The sequence below is a fragment of the Marmota monax genome, unplaced genomic scaffold, assembly GCF_021218885.2.
Source record: "Marmota monax isolate L192 unplaced genomic scaffold, Marmota_monax_Labrador192_F-V1.1 WCK01_AAM20220418_F8-fsc00523, whole genome shotgun sequence".
NCBI lineage: Eukaryota > Metazoa > Chordata > Mammalia > Rodentia > Sciuridae > Marmota > Marmota monax.
In genome coordinates, this window is record NW_026694161.1 from 326,727 (window position 1) to 343,279 (window position 16,553).

The following is a 16,553-nucleotide window of genomic DNA, read 5'->3' on the forward strand; positions in this document are numbered from 1 at the left end:
GGAGATGGGGTCTCTGTCCACTCCCACTCAGTGGGAGACCCAGTGGGCCATGCTAGGCTTGCCCTCTCTGGACCCTCCTACACACCCGCATTCATTCCACCCCTGACTGCAGGCTGGCGCCTAGAAGTCCTGGAGGCCCCCAAGGATGTGGTGGTGCGAGCTGGCGCACAGGCTCACTTCACCTGCGTGCTCAGCGAGGCCCTGCCGGTGGGCGAAGCCACCTGGTACATCAACGGAACTGCGGTACAGCCTGACGACGACTGGACCATCACAGCTGACGGCAGCCACCACACCCTGCTGCTACGCAATGCACAGCTACACCACGCTGGGGAGGTCACCTTTGCTGCCCGAGACGCAGTGACCTCAGCTCGACTTTCGGTGTTGGGTGGGTGGTTGACTGTGTCCCTTCTCTGCAGATTGGGTCACACTCCTGACACCAGGGTGGATGACCATCCTGGGCTGGGTCCTGCTATGAATCTGTCCCACCCTCAGAGTCTTAGGATGCTCCCTCCATTCCTAGGTGGCTTCTCCTGCAGGTGTGTGGGCCAGGTCACTAAAGTCTCAGGGCTGCTGTTGATCAGATGAGTCCTGGCTCAACCCTGAGTACCCCCTGAGGCCATGGTCCCCAGATCACTGCCGCAGTCCGGCTGCAGCAAACTAACCGGGGAGGGGTGACGAATAATTTGTGTACGTTGATACAGCAGGAGTAGGAGCCGTTTATTACAGGACAGGAGCAGTATTTGTACATTCCACACAGCTTATCTAATTAGCATAAACTAGATACATCAGTCAACCAATAAGGAATCTCCACACTTAATGGCTTGCTTTTGTTACTTCTCAAACCACGCCCTCTGGCATTTTGCCAGGCACCATCCAGACTTGTTTACCAACTCTAACATTCCCCTGGCAAAATGCCAGGTGTTATTTTGACTTGTTTACAGACTCTAACAGATCACCACCTACCTTCCCCTGCTTTGTACCTAGGAGAGGTCCAAGCTGGGCCCTGGAGGGGTGGGCAGGAGGAGCAAGGTTGCCAATCCATACGTGCTGGGGGCTCTCACTGGCCCCCCACTCAGAGTGGGCTCTGGGTATGGTCTCACGATGGTAGAGAAACGTATCAGCATCCCTTGCTACCAGAGCTCAGGGAGGTGATCTGCCCAGTGCCTACACTGTGTCCAAACCGGACCTCAGGGGTTGCTGGAGGGGGCCCGCAAGTCCCAGTGAATACACTGACCTACTCTTCTTCCATGCAGGCCTCCCTGATCCCCCAGAGGATGCCGAAGTGGTGGGTCGCAGTGGCCACTCCGTGACGCTGTCCTGGGTGGCTCCCACAAGCGATGGTGGAGGGGGTCTGTGTGGCTATCGGGTAGAGATGAAGGAGGGGTCCAAGGGCCAGTGGCGTTTGTGCCACGAGCTAGTGCCTGGGCCTGAGTGTGTGGTGGATGGACTGACTCCTGGGGAGACCTACCGTTTCCGAGTGGCTGCTGTGGGCCCTGCAGGTGCTGGGGAGCCTGTGCACCTGCCCCAGATGGTCAGGCTGGGTGAGTAGCCATCTTGGTCCTGGATAATGCCCAGCTTCTCCAAAGTGGAGGGAAGAGTTGGCAGGGTGAGGTCTGCACCCTGGAATGCCCCCACACCTGATGTGGCCTGTCCTCCGTGGACACTGTTCCCCAGCAGAACCAGTGGAGCCTGTACCTCCCTCGCCCCCTACCCCTGTGAGCCGGCAGGTGGTGGCCGGAGAGGATGTCTGTCTGGAGGTGGAGGTGGCAGCTGAGGCTGGCGAGGTCGTCTGGCACAAGGGGACGGAGTGCATCCAACCCAGTGGGCACTTTGAGGTCCTTTCCCGGGGTCGGCAGCAGACACTGGTGATCAAGGGCTTCAGGGCAGAAGACCAGGGCGAGTACCGCTGTGGCCCTGCCCACGCCCTGGCCTCCATGGAGGCTGCCACCTTCCAGGGTGAGTACTAGGTTTTGGGCTGGGAAACCTTGAATGTGGAAGGAGGTGGCCTGTCCTTCCCCATCACTTTCTCCCGGGAGGCTGTCAGTGCCCCACCTCTGAGCCTGATCCAGGTGCATTCCCTGTGCATGTGTCCCACCCCTGCAGTGTGGGCCTGTGATTCTAGGCCCAGGCTCACTGTGCAGAGCCATTTTCTGTTCTGGTCACCACATTGTCTATGCAGGAGGTGAACTGACATAGGGAGGGAAGACTGAGGCTCGGTGCTTCTAGACCTGGTAAAACCAGGTGCCAAGTGGGGAACAGAGGTCCAGTGATGGGCTTGGGGTCAAAGCTCTGGTGATACCCTCCTGCTCTCCTCAGTGGTGCTGACCCCTGGCTCTGGGGACGAGGCTCCCACACAGCCCAGCCTGCCCCCTGAGGCAGCCCAGGAGGGTGACCTGCACCTGCTGTGGGAGGCCCTGGCCAGGAAGCGTCGCATGAGCCGTGAACCCACGCTGGACTCCATCAGTGAGCTTCCAGAGGAGGATGGCCGCGTGCATCACCTACGGCAGGAGGTGGAGGAGGTGGCCCCTGACCTCTCTGAGGGCTACTCCACAGCTGATGAGCTGGCACGCACTGGAGAGGCTGACCTCTCGCACACCAGCTCTGACGACGAGTCCCGGGCAGGCACACCTTCCCTGGTTACTTACCTCAAGAAGGCTGGACGGCCTGGGGTCTCACCCCTGGTCAGCAAGGTGAGCCTCTGCTTGGCTTGCAAGGGGAGGCCCAGTGTTTTACCCTTGCCACTACCACCCACGTGCTTGTCCCTCCTTCCACAGATTTCTCCACCCGTGCATCATCCATCTACTGCTAAACCCTTTTCCTATAAAGCTGGGGCCAGTCTCTCTGGTGTTCCTTGTTACCCATCAGTCCCCACTAGGGACTGTATAGAGTGATTTCAGGGAGTTGGGCTTGCTTTGTGATAGCAACAAGAGCCAGCAGGTACCTCATACTCCATGAGGCTGGCACAGTTGCCAGGGCCTGAGAGGCAGAATGGATAGCCGTCCGGAGATCAGTGCTGGGCCCTGGTCTTATGTGTCTGGCCTCGGGGCCCCTGTCTCACTGTGATACTGTGCTCTGTGCCCACAGGCCAGGGCCCCAGCACCCTCCTCTGTGGAACCACAGAAGAAGCAGGAGCACCCAGCCCAGGTGCACCCACCACCGATAGGTCTGAGTGCTGAGGATCTGGGCGACCCCTCCATGGACAAGGCAGCAGTGAAGATTCAGGCTGCCTTTAAGGGCTACAAGGTCCGGAAGGAGATGAAGCAGCAGGAAGGACCCGTATTCTCCCACACATTTGGGGACACTGAGGCCCAGGTGGGGGATGCCCTGAGGCTGGAGTGTGTGGTAGCCAGCAAGGCTGATGTGCGAGCATGCTGGCTGAAAGACGGCGTAGAGCTCACTGACGGGCGGCACCACCACATCGACCAGCTCGCGGATGGGACGTGCACCCTTCTGGTCACTGGCCTGGGCCGTGCCGACACTGGTCGCTACACCTGTCAGGTGAGCAACAAGTTTGGCTGTGTGAGCCATAGCGCCTGTGTGGTGGTCAGTGGCACCGAGAGTGAGGCCGAGAGCTCCTCCGGGGGCGAGCTGGACGACGCCTTCCACCGCGCTGCCCGGCGTCTGCACCGGCTCTTCCGCACCAAAGGCCCAGCGGAGGTTTCTGACGAAGAGCTGTTTCTCAGCGCTGACGAGGGTCCCGGGGAGCCAGAGCAGCCTGCGGACTGGCAGACCTACCGCGAGGATGAGAATTTTGTCTGCATCCGTTTCGAGGCCCTGGCCGAAGCTCACAGGGCAGTCACCTGCTTCCGAGAGATGTTCACCACCATGGGCATCGGGGTGGAGATCAGCCTGGTGGAGCAGGGGCCCAGGGGGGTGGAGATGCGCATTGGCAAGGTGGCCCCTGCCCCTGCAGCACCTCCGGAGCCAGTGTCCACTCAGCTGACTTCTGATGCCGGTGAGTCCAACTGCTCCACAGAGTTGGGTCGGGAGCTGGAGTCCAAGGGGGTAGAGGAGGAGTGAGGCCAGCAGTGGCCAGCACCAGCTGAGAGGTCCAGGGGTTACCTGGGCTCCAGCACTCTGCAAGTGCAGCCTCTGAGGTGTAAAAAGTCCCGACTTATTGAACAGAGCTGAATTTGAATCTCAGCTCTGCCTCTTATTAGCTGTGTGCACTTAGGGAAGCCACATAGTCTGTCAGAGCCTCGGCTTTCATGTGGGCAAAATGGGAATGTGAATACTTACTTTCTGGAGAGTTTTATTTATTTTTTCCCAAGGAGTCTTGGAGATATAACCCGTATAGGACAGGCACCCACTTCCACAAGGCACTCCACTTCCATTTCACCCACTGAGTTACTTATCAGCCATGCCACTGTGCCTGAATCTCTGCAGGGACAGGAGGTAGCTGGGATCAGTTACCCTGGCATGCCCAGAAGTTGCTCTCCTACACTCCAGATCCCTACCAGCCCTCAGCCTTCCGCAGTTACTGCTCTTCCCATCCCTGTCTAGCGCTTCATCCCTCTTGCCTCCTGGTGGCCTGGGCAGCAGGAGAGGCTTTTAGAGAGCTGGGGAGAGGGCTAAGCCTAGCAGGGAAGCTTCAGGGTCTGTGTCACGTCAGGTCTGCAGGTGCTCCCACATGGCCTGTTGCCGGGCAGCTCACGCATGTCAGACCACCCAGCTGGTGTGATCGGTGTGTTTGTAGCCACAGGTGTGAGTGGCATGCCCAGGCTAACATGCTACATGCCCCACCTGCTGTTCTAGCCCCCGTGTTCCTGACGGAGCTGCAGAACCAGGAGGTGCAGGATGGGTACCCCGTGAGCTTCGACTGCGTGGTGACGGGCCAACCTGTGCCCAGTGTTCGCTGGTTCAAGGACGGGAAGTTGCTGGAGGAGGATGATCACTACATGATCAATGAGGACCAGCAGGGTGGCCACCAGCTCATCATCACTGCTGTGGTGCCCGCAGACATGGGCGTCTACCGCTGTCTGGCAGAGAACAGCGTGGGCGTCTCCTCCACCAAGGCTGAGCTCCGAGTGGAGCGTGAGTGCACTCTGGGGGTCTGTGTTACCAGGGTGGGGATGAGAGTCTCCTGAGCAGGGCTGGAAGAGTGATCCAGGGCTCTGGTCTCAGACCAGACAGGAGTTAGGGCCTTCAGGTCTTAAGCTGATGGAGACTTCCCTGGAGCCAAGCTCAAGGCCACAGTTCCCCCGGGAGCCCAATGGTGGAGGGTGGAGGTCTCTTGTGTCTGCTGAAGGCGTCCAGGCTGGGGAGACCAGGAAGGTGTGGAAGAGGAGCCAGGGGAGCCCAGCTGCTCAGCCATTGCCTTGGGGCTACTCTGGAGCCCTGGCTATTGTTGCAGGAGCCCTCAGGAGACGCTTGGGCGTGCTGGTAGCTGCTGCCACTGAGTATCAGGACACTTGCTCTTTGTTTAGATTCCTGATGGTGCTCATGGGCCTGGGATCTCCTGGGTGTTGAGGGTTTCTGTTGTTCTAATGAGGTGACTCTTGCAGGGTCCCTGTAGCCTTGGTGGGCAGGCCGGCCAGGAAGACCAAGCTTTGACAGGAAGCCTGGAAAGGGCCCCACCCCATCCACTGGGGATGGCGTGTGACACAGCTGGAGTAGGGTGCCCAGGCTGTGGGCCTCAGGGAACTTCGGCCTGATGGAAACAGAGGTGCTGGCAGGGGCTGTGCCCACCACACCTTGCCCGACATGATCTCACATCTGGCTGCTCCTGAGGTGTCCTTAAGACACCTTCAGCCTAGGCAACAGGACCCTTGGTTGGCTTCTATGAGCTGCCATGGCAGGTTACTCCTGCCCCAGGGAGGCCATGGGTCCTGATTTATAGCCATTGGGTCCACCCCAGCGAGGAGCCTGGGCTTCTGACTGGCCTCTGAAGCAGGTTGTCTTGGGGCCTGACCTCGCCCCAGGCAAACAGGGTCAGAGCTGAGCTGGGCTAGAGGACATGCAGCTGGCGGGTGCCCTGGCCGCAGAGCTGCTGCTGGTGTGTGTGGGGTCGTGGTGGAGGTTCCCCTGCACACAGGCATGCTTGGAGCCGTGGCATAGTGTGCGCTGATGGCTGGTCTCCTTCCAGAGCTGAAAGAGCTCTTCACGTGTTCCTGATTCCGGGCTGCATCAGAGGCATGACCTCGGTCTTTCCCTTTCTTGAGGGCACCGTGTCTGGCCTGATGAAGGCTAGGGTCTCTGCTCTTTCTTGCCTGCTTGGGCTTCGCCACACTTATGCAAGTGCTGCCTGAATGTGAGACATAAAGACCCACATGTGTGCTTTCTTCTGGAAACTTTGTGGTAGCTCTTAAGTTGAGGTCTTTGGTTCCCTTGGAGGGAATTTGTGAGTGTGAGGTAAGGCTCCAAGTTCACTCTTGCTCAACACCATTTGTAAAAGACTATTTTCTTCCATTTTATTATCTAAGAAATCTTGTAAAGTCCCCCAATTTTACCTGAATGTCACTGAGAACGTGGCAAGAAGGGCCAGGGATCTCAGGTCCTTGGCTGAGGCGCAGCTGCCATTCAGCTCCCACTGGCCCCAGGCCCAGGGCCACACCTCCCAACCATCCTGCTGGGGTAGCGTCTCAGCATGGGCACTCTGGGGACTCTTGCTTGGCCCACAGTGGTGGAAGTCCAGCTTGTTGCCCCTTCTTGGCCAGAAATCCAAGTCTCTTTCTCTTGGTTTTGAGGCTTGTGTCTCCAACCTCTCGTGCCCTGGTGGGATGGAACCAGAAGGTTCTGCCACTGTCCCTGTCTGCTGTTCCTGGAGACTCAGGTCATATGACATTTTGTGCTGGGCCTAAGAGGCTTGCAGTTAGTTATGGGTGTGGAAGAATGAGGCTGGGAACAGCAGGAGTGGGCAGGCCCAGGAGGGCGCGTCCCCCTGAAATCCCAGAGTCCTGAGCCTCCTCCACTCACTTTTCCTCCCCAGTGACCAGCACAGACTACGACACTGCCGCAGACGCCACGGAGACCTCATCCTACTTCAGTGCCCAGGGATACCTGTCTAGGTGGGGCCACACAGACAGCAGCCCAGGGCCTCCCGGGAAGTGGTGATCTGGGCTGGGTGGCTTAGATTGACTGTCCCAAGCCTGCAGCTTTCAGTCAGACCCTGGCCGTTTCTGTCCCTCTGCCCCTCCACTCAGCAGACAGGGAACCTCAAACCCATCCGCCTCTGATCTTCACCCCGTGGGCCCTCCCGCCTGGCCCCTCAGCCTGCTCCACTTTATGGCTACCCTCTTATTTGTCTTTTTTGCCAGCCGGGAGCAAGAGGGAACCGAATCAGATGAGGGGCAGCTGCCCCAGGTGGTGGAGGAGCTGAAGGACCTCCAGGTGACCCCTGGTACACGCCTGGCCAAATTTCAGCTCAAGGTGAAAGGTGAGGTGCTGGGGAGTGGGCACCGTAGCTGGAGGGAGGCCAGGAGCTGTCTCCCGTTGGTCACACGTGGGAAGGGCCTGACCAGTGGAGGTCAGGAGGTCATGTGTGCCTGCTGCTGGGCAACAGGAGGCTGCCACCCCATTCCCCACACCAGAGGCTCGCTGGCCTCTGAGCAACCTCTTTTCTGGGCCTTTGTCTGTCTCCCATCGAAAGAGTATAGTGACCATTGAGAATGGTCCTGTGCTGACCACTCTCCTCCATGGGGTAGGCTACCCAGTCCCCAGATTGTACTGGTTCAAAGATGGCCAGCCCCTGTCTGCATCTGCCCACATTCGCATGGCTGACAAGAAGACACTGCACACCCTGGAGATCGTCTCTGTCACCCGGGAGGATGCTGGCCAGTATGCTGCCTATATCAGCAATGCTGTTGGTGCTGCCTACTCATCTGCCCGGCTGCTGGTCCGAGGTGTGTGCCCTGAAGGAGTGAGCAGTGCCACATGTACTGCATGCCAGGCCCCATCAGGCCGGGGCCCAGCCCATTGCCCCTGTGCACAGTGGCACAGATGGCAGAATTGCCCCACAGGAGCGGGTGCCCAGTGGGGCTTGGATGCCCTGAGTGATGGGCAGGCTCTTGGGGGAAGCGGACGAACACTGGGCCCAGCAGACCTGCACAAAGCCCCAGTGGCAGCTCTGACAAGAAAACTCCTGTGTCCTTATTTTCCCAAACGTTCTGAGCACTGAGAGCTGACTCCCAGTTTCACCCACACTGGTCCTGCAGAGAGACTGTTGCTGGGTCCTCCTCTTGCCTCTCAGGGTGCAGCCCCAGCTGCCATCTCCCAGTGCCCGTGTGGTTCCAGGTGGGGCCCCAGACTCCCAGTGGGCACAGGGAGGGTGGGGATGTCACATGGATGTACACTGGAGTGTGAGTTCCTTGGCCTTCCAGCCAAGGTTTCAGGCAGGGTAATGGACCTTTGACCATGGGTGGGGCCATGCCCAGGTCCCCCCACTGGGCAGTAGGACCAGGACCTTCCCACGTGTAGGGAAGCAGGGGAATCTATGCGTGCTGCACATCTGACTCCCTCTGCACTTTTCAGGCCCCGATGAACCAGAAGAGAAGTCTGCATCAGGTGAGATGGCCCTGTGGGCAGATAGAGACTGGGTGGATTGTGGGTGTGAGGCCAGAGTGGACCAGCCCTGGGCCTGGTAGTGGTGGAGGTGCAGGAAGAGGGCTCTCTGGGGCCACAGAGAACTACCTGGGGTTCCCAGAACAAGGACATCAGGACGTGGGAGCTGAAGGAGGGGTGCCAGGTGTCCCCATGGCTGTCCTTGCTCTCCCAGATGTGTGTGAGCAATTGGTGCCACCCCGCATCCTGGAGAGGTTCACCCCCAAGAAAGTGAAGAGGGGCTCCAGCATCACGTTCTCAGTGAAGGTGGAAGGTGGGCATCCTCACTCCCCAGAGAAAGAGCACCCCCAGGGCCCCCATGCCACCCTCCCATGGGTCGCCCATGTCACCCTCCCACAGGCCACCCATGCCACCCTGCATGGCCTCCTGCTCCAACCCTCATATCACTCAGGCTAAGCACCCTCTTCTGGAGGCCCATAGCCAGTGGGGCTGTGTACCCACTGAGCCCTCTCCTGCCCACAGGATGCCCGGCCCCCACCATACACTGGCTCAAAGAGGAGGCCGAGAGAGGCGTGCTGTGGATTGGCCCTAACACCCCAGGCTACACTATGGCCAGCTCTGCCCAGCAGCACAGCCTGGTCCTGCTAGATGTGGGCCGGCAACACCAGGGCACCTACACGTGCATTGCCACCAACGCTGCTGGCCAGGCTCTCTGCTCTGCCAGCCTGCAAGTCTCAGGCCGTGAGTAGGGAGCCTGGGTGTGCTGAGGGACCAGCTTGGGATGTATGGCCTTCACCCACCTGTGATCCTTCTCCTGCAGAACCCAAGAGCAGTCTGGGCCCAGTGGTGCAGGCCAGTTTGGCCTGGAACCTCAGACCTGCCCAGATGGTACACAGATGGCCTGCGGGCCCTGCCCAGAGCCCTCTGTTCAGCCCCTCTGAGGGATGGTGCTTGGAGGGCAAGCCTGTCCCCCAACCCCATGGGTGACCAAGCACTGAGAATGGACAGGGAGGTGGGCTTAGGCACAGACCCTTGCCAGGGCTTCTTAGGGACAGTGCAGGCAGGGCCCCCAGGGTGGTCTAGATGTCCTGGGTAGAGGTCACAGCCCAGGACTCAAGGTGTCGGAGTGCAGGACTGGTCCTGACAGCTCCCCTGGCTCTCTGGACAGTGCCCAAGGAGGAGGAGCAGGAGAAGATGAAGGAGGCTCTCATTTCTACCTTCCTACAGGGGTAAGTGGGCACCCTGACTGACTTACCCAGTGGGCTAGGGTGGTGTAGCCCTGTGGGTGGTCACCCCCTTCCCTGTGCAGCTTTTCCACACTATAAAATGAAGTTTTTATGGACCCCTTCTGGTGTGGAGCCCCTGATTGTGGTGTCCTGGCCCCTAGGCCCCCCTCTATGGGGAGCAGAGTGGTGGGGTCCAAGCTGGGCTTGCAGGACACCCCTCCTCCCCTCAGGACCACCCAAGCCATCTCAGCACAGATGTCAGAGTCTGCTGGTCTCATCGGCCTTGCTGGGCAGAGGAAAGGTATGCCTGGGTTGGGTGCAGGGGAGGCCGCCCTTTGAACCTGAGCAGCCTGGGTTCTGGGCAGGTCCCTGCCCTCTCATGGCTAGCTCCCAGCTCTGGTTGTAGTCAGAGCTGTTTCTAACCTCTGTGGTCAGGGGGCCCATGCCCAGTGGGCTATGTGGAGGTTTGGGTTCCAGATGTTAAGAAGAGCCACAAAGTCACCTCAGCCCCAACAGCCCCAATCCCACCTCAAGCCTGATGCCAGGCTGGATCCTGCCCAGCCCTGTCCTCAGCTCCCTCACCATCTGCCTGCAGCCCTGCCTGCCACCTGCTGCCCCTTAGCTGTGCTTGCCGTTCTCTGGCCACTTGCTGCCTCTTCTGTTCAAACTTGTTCCCTTCATTCTCATCCCTGCTCTGCATCCTGCTGACCCCACTGGTCTCTTCCTGCTGGCACCACCTCATGGTCTCCCTGCCAGGGCCTGGTCTCCTGCTCACCATCATCCCCTAGGGGAATTGCGGTGAACTTTTGGGGGAAGCATGACCACACAGTGTTGTGTTTGCTCCTCCAGGGGAGGCCCTGGTGGCTGAGGAGGCCCACGGCCGCCTGTCCCTCGCTGAGGTGGGCACGGAGGAATTCCTACAGAAACTCACCTCCCAGATCACTGAGATGGTGTCGGCCAAGATCACACAGGGTGAGGGGGCCAGGATGGGCATCCAGGGTCCCCAGGGGAGGCTGGGACCCTGTGTCCTCACATGGGGCCTGGCCAGGACTCTGTGCCTGGGAGCCCTGGAGACTGGCTGGTGGTAGGCAGTAGGGGGACAGCCTTCCAGGGACATCACAACCCTTGTGTTCGCCCAGCCAAGCTGCAGGTGCCTGGAGGTGACAGTGATGAGGAGTCCAAGACTCCGTCCGCCTCCCCCCGGCATGGCCGGTCGCGGCCCTCCTCCAGCGTCCAGGAGTCATCCTCGGAGTCAGAGGACGGGGACTCCCGAGGAGAGGTGAGTTGGCTGGAACCCTTGGGAGCAGGGCTTGGGGCCTAACCTGCTGAAGAGACAATGTGGGGCTGCAAGGGCCGGGTGCCACCAAGGGAGGGGCATCACCCCCAGAGACACCAAGGGACACCAGAGGTTGGAGCAGAGGGCAGGGTCTCTGCACGTGGGTTCCTGCAGAGCACTACCTCTGATGTCACTCTCACTGCCATCTGTGGAGAGTGTGCCTCTGTCTCCAGAGCCCCACCACCTCTTGGGTTGCAGGGGGCAGTGGGCAGCAAGGCGCTGTGAGCAACCACAGTCTAGGCGCCCATCCACGTGGGCAGGAGCCAGCACCTGTGCAGAGTGACCCTGGGGGCTCCTCCCCTGTGGCCCTGGATTGGGTACCTCCTCGGCCCCTGGACTCAGCACCCTCCCCTCTGTGCTCTTGGGGGTTTTAGGGGATTGGGAGAACCTCTCCCTCCTCAGAGGTGGGGGGCCATGGGGGGCCTTGGCAGGCCTCGCCCCTCTGGCCCCGGGACTTAGGCCCCTTTCTCTTTATCAGATCTTTGATATCTACGTGGCCACGGCCGACTACCTGCCCCTGGGGGCCGAGCAGGATGCCATCACACTGCGGGAAGGCCAGTATGTGGAGGTCTTGGACTCAGCCCACCCGCTGCGCTGGCTTGTGCGCACCAAGCCCACCAAGTCCAGCCCCTCCAGGCAAGGCTGGGTGTCACCAGCCTACCTGGACAAGAGGCTCAAGGTATGGTAGTCTGGAGCTGGGGGAGGGTGCCAAGGCCCTGGGATCCTGGCCCTTGGCCAGAGAACCCTGGCAGTAAGGGACAGGAGCCCGGTGGCCACAGAGGAGGTGGAACAAACTGGTGCCCTGGGACAAACTCCTGTCTCTCAACAGCTGTCTCCTGAGTGGGGGCCCAGTGAGGCCCCCGAATTCCCCGAGGCCGTGTCCGAGGATGAGTACAAGACCAGGCTGAGGTATGTATTGGGGAGGGCCGAGGGTGGAGCCACAGCTGGCTGCTGGGCCTCAAGGGCCAGCTGGGGTTCTGCCCTCCTTCTTCATGGGGGACCTGTGCTTGCTGAAGCTGTGTGAGCCTCCTTAGGTCACGGTCCTGCCCCTGGTTTCTGCAGCTGTGCCCTCCCAGAGTCTCGTGCGGGAGGACTTCTTGGGGAAGAGGTGGTACCCTTGCTCTACCACCTACCCTTTCTGAAGCTGGGTGACAGGCTTCTGATCACAGGCACCCCGTTTAACTGCAGTGCGAGGGAGCAAGCTCTCCATGTGTCCCTAATCCCCATGTGGAGAGTAGGGACAGTGGGAGCAGGGCAGCTGCTGGGCCCCCCTGATGCCACCCTTCTGCCAGCTCTGTCATCCAGGAGCTGCTGAGCTCAGAGCAGACCTTCGTGGGTGAGCTTCAGTTCCTCCAAAGCCACTACATACAACAACTGGACCGTGCTCCCCGAGCGCCAGCAGCCGTAGCCAGCCAGAAGGCAGTCATTTTTCGCAATGTGCAGGACATCAGTCGCTTCCACAGCAGGTAGGCAAGGCCACACACATGCATGTGAGGTGCATGCACAGCTGTGGGTCAGGCCTCGTGGAGGGTGACACGCAGCAGCTGGGGTAGGAGCTCGATTTACCCATGGGCACATCCCACTTGTGTGATGCCCCAGTGACAGATGCTCGCCATATGGATTGAAGGCTGCAGAATTCCTGCCACCCATGAGCACTAACACAGGCCCATGTGCATGCACATGAATGCACACGGGCACACAGGAAGTCCCATGTGCACACCACATATGCTCACGCACCCAGCCTCAAATGTGCATGCACATGTGCTTGATATGCATGTGCACATAGTGTACATGTGTGCACACATACATATGTGAATCCTGTACAAAAAATATGCATACATGCTGGATACACATAGATATATGCACTCACAAGCATGCTGATCTCTATGCATGTGCACTCTTTCACACTCACACAGGCATTTGAGTGCACGTGTGTGCCATATGGACATCCACACACACACATTCAGGCAAACACATGCACACATACTATACACACATGCCACACATGCATGGCTACATCTGCACACTTGTGTATACATGCACAGTCACATGAATGCACACATGCACCCACACACATGCACATGTACATGCATGTACCCACGTACACATGCACACATACTACACATCTGCACACTCGTGGGCAAGTGTACATACCCATGCACTTCTGTACGTGCCCACGTGTCTGCACACCCAGCTTAGTATACTCAATCTCACAGGCCCAGAACCCACTCCTGGGCAAGAACCATAGCCTCTCAAGGAGAGGGCCCAGGACTGGGCTGTGAGCTGTGCCTGACCCTGTCCCTGACCCTGTCCCTCTCTGTGGCAGCTTCTTGCAGGACCTGCAGCGCTGTGACACAGATGATGATGTGGCCATGTGCTTCATCAAGAACCAGGAAGCCTTTGAGAAGTACCTGGAGTTCCTGGTGGGCCGTGTGCAGGCAGAGTCCGTGGTTGTCAGCATGCCCGTCCAGGAGTTCTACAAGGTGCCCGTGCCTGGTTCCATGGCGTTGGCCACCGGGCCCCTCCCTGGCTGCTCCCAGGCCTAGTGCTAGCCTTGACTCCCACCAGAAAACTCACTGACCTGAAAGTCCCCTGAGGCTTAGCCCTTAGCTCATGGCCTTAGTTCATATTCCCTTATCTCTCCCCTCAGTCCCCAGGGCCCCTTGAGCCTTGTAGCTCTGTGCTCCTGGGCTGGCCACTTCACTGCCCAAGTCCTGTGCTTGCCACCAGCTAGATGGTAACACAGCCATTACCCAGGTTCAGGGCCAGGTGTGAGAGTACCCCTGGGATGTCCTATACTGTCAGGATGCCCTCACTGGGGCTGTGCCTTCTTGCCCGAAACCCGCCCTGCGGTGCCTACAGAAATGCGCTGAGGAGATGCTGTCTGCTGGGGACCCCTCGCAGCCACCCCCACCCCCACTGCAGCACTACCTGGAGCAGCCGGTGGAGCGGGTGCAGAAGTACCAGGCTCTGCTCAAGGTGGGCAGCCCTGTCCTGCCCCAGCCCTGAATGTCCAGGCCGGGCCTCGGGGCTGAAGCGGTCTGGGTCCTGACCCTTGGTCCATCTCAGGAGCTGATCCGCAACAAGGCCCGGAACCGGCAGAACTGCGCCCTTCTGGAGCAGGCCTACGCAGTCGTGTCGGCGCTGCCCCAGCGTGCCGAGAACAAGCTGCACGTGTCCCTCATGGAGAACTACCCTGGCACCCTGGAGGCCCTGGGGGAGCCCATCCGCCAGGTGGGGGGACTTGCGTCTGCTGCCATGTGGTTGGGTGTGGCTTTGGTGGATGCTGGGCTCATAGATGACCCTGGGGTCTGCGCCCAGGGATGGGCCAGGCAACCACAGTCCAACCGCATCTACTCACACCCCAGGGCCACTTCATTGTGTGGGAGGGCGCACCAGGGGCCCGCATGCCTTGGAAGGGCCACAATCGCCACGTCTTCCTGTTCCGGAACCACCTGGTGATCTGCAAGCCCCGACGAGACTCGCGCACCGACACCTTCAGCTATGTGTTCCGGAATATGATGAAGGTCTGTGGTGCCAGGAGCTGGGGGTGTCATGCAGGCCGGTAGAGGTTTCCCTGTTCCTGGGCTCCAGGGTGGCCACTGGAGCAGAACTTGCCATTGTTCTGGGGTGACCTGGGCATGGTCCTACTGGACCCTGTCTGTCTGGGGATGCTTAGCTCTGTCCTCCCACTAATGTTGCACCCCTCAACAGCTAAGCAGCATCGACCTGAATGACCAGGTGGAAGGGGACGACCGTGCCTTCGAGGTGTGGCATGAACGGGAGGACTCTGTGCGCAAGTACCTGCTGCAGGCGCGCACAGTCATCATCAAGCACTCCTGGGTGAAGGAGATCAGCGGCATCCAACAGCGCCTGGCCCTGCCTGTGTGGCGTGAGTGTCCCTGGTGCTGTGCTGGGGTGGGGACCTGAACATCACTTAGATGCCCAGCTGGCTGCACCCATGCCAGGCACGTGGGCATGGGTTGCTTTCTGCACTGGTGTCTTGGTTCTCCCCTTGGTCAGATCTAGCTGAGGGAGCGGTGGCTTTGGCCTCCCAGGGAGCCCCAGAGCAGGAGTTGAGCTGACCCTGACCCAAATGGGGGACACAAAGGGATGTAGTGGGGACACGGCATAGCTCCAGACTTGGGGCATCTGACCAGGTCATGTTTGGGTGTGATGGTCTTGCACCCTGGTCTGTCCCTGCCTCGTGCAGCCACACCCAGCTTAGCCAGTAACCAGGCCCTTGGATATGGGGCCACTGCTGTTGTTGGGGGCAACTTGTCAGGATGCACCCAGGGGACATAGGCCTGACATCCCACCCTCAGAGTCCTCAGACCCCCACGTGTGTCCTCAGGTCCACCGGAATTTGAAGAGGAACTGGCTGACTGCACGGCTGAGCTGGGGGAAACAGTAAAGCTGGCTTGCCGCGTGACTGGCACACCAAAACCCACTGTCAGCTGGTACAAAGGTACCTGCCAGGGCCTACAGACTGACCCTTCACAGGAACCCCCACCAGGGGTGGGCTGCACAGGGGCTGAGGACAGCATGGGGTCTGGTCAGTGGGCTGGGCATGGGGAACAAGAGACAATCCAGGCCTGTTCAAGGGCAAACATCCTGGGGATGGACAGTGAACAGGTAAGTCAGGTGGTGCCATGGCCACCCGGGGGAATGAGCAGGGTGAGGAGTCAGCACAGGGCCGAGACAGACGTGCCTGAGGGCAGCCGAGAGAGCACCAGGACCACAGAGGAGGCCACAAGCAGGCACCTGGGTGCAGGAGAGGCCTGTGAGCTTAATGGGCCAGGAAGGGTGCTTATCACACTGCACCTTCAGGGTCACGGAGCACAGGCCTTACGTGGCTCAGGGATGGGAGCTGCCAAGGTCAAGGGAGGTCAGGTGTCTCCCAGGCCCGTCTCACTTGACACTGCCACAGGCTTGGGGTCCCAAGACCACTCTCACTTCTGACGTCCAGTTCACTGGTCCCCAAGGTTACCTTCAGGTTCAGTGATTCACCAGAAGGTTTTGGAGTTCAGAGCTATTATGCTCAGGGTTAGGGTTTACTTCAGCATAAAGACAAGACTGCAGCCCCTGAGAAAAAAGAAGAGCACTTTGGGAGGGTCCAGTGTCACTACTTATGAGCTGCCAGCCGTCCGCTCCCAATGCAGCGAGGAAGAGCATCTTCTCCTCCCAGTGACACCTGAGAACACAAACAGACCTATGCCAACCAGGAGGCTTAATGAGACTTGACATCAGCATTTGTCACTGGGACTCTGTCAGACCTGCATGGCTGACCGCTCATGTAGCTGACCTCAGGCTCTAGTCCTCCTGAAGTCAAGATGAATGGCCTGAAGCCCACTATGAATCTCACGTTAGCATAGAAGACAGCATGGAGCTCCACTAGGAAGCTCATTGTTAGTGTAGACGCCAGTGTGGCCTGGGTCATCCATCAGGAATCTCCTCATTGGTGTAGATGCCAGTGTGGCCCAGGAATCCCG

The 16,553-nt window shown here is 59.4% G+C and overlaps 1 protein-coding gene across 1 annotated transcript in view; it reads left to right on the top strand.

Moving 5' to 3' along the window:
* LOC124107620 (obscurin) overlaps nucleotides 1-14,953 on the top strand; it is a gene marked incomplete at its 3' end in the record, with an annotated part of 38,078 nt that extends 23,125 nt beyond the window's left edge. The window contains 24 exon segments of the mRNA XM_046465784.1: nucleotides 113-385; nucleotides 1,254-1,541; nucleotides 1,675-1,956; nucleotides 2,317-2,690; nucleotides 3,085-3,955; nucleotides 4,756-5,034; nucleotides 6,929-7,007; nucleotides 7,257-7,375; nucleotides 7,644-7,841; nucleotides 8,470-8,502; nucleotides 8,714-8,812; nucleotides 9,022-9,240; nucleotides 9,668-9,728; nucleotides 9,956-10,026; nucleotides 10,575-10,697; nucleotides 10,865-11,004; nucleotides 11,540-11,740; nucleotides 11,891-11,970; nucleotides 12,354-12,527; nucleotides 13,388-13,544; nucleotides 13,924-14,040; nucleotides 14,131-14,295; nucleotides 14,430-14,588; nucleotides 14,776-14,953. Of these exon segments, the coding sequence (XP_046321740.1) occupies nucleotides 113-385; nucleotides 1,254-1,541; nucleotides 1,675-1,956; nucleotides 2,317-2,690; nucleotides 3,085-3,955; nucleotides 4,756-5,034; nucleotides 6,929-7,007; nucleotides 7,257-7,375; nucleotides 7,644-7,841; nucleotides 8,470-8,502; nucleotides 8,714-8,812; nucleotides 9,022-9,240; nucleotides 9,668-9,728; nucleotides 9,956-10,026; nucleotides 10,575-10,697; nucleotides 10,865-11,004; nucleotides 11,540-11,740; nucleotides 11,891-11,970; nucleotides 12,354-12,527; nucleotides 13,388-13,544; nucleotides 13,924-14,040; nucleotides 14,131-14,295; nucleotides 14,430-14,588; nucleotides 14,776-14,953 (4,740 nt within the window).
* Between the last annotated feature and the right edge of the window lie 1,600 nt (nucleotides 14,954-16,553).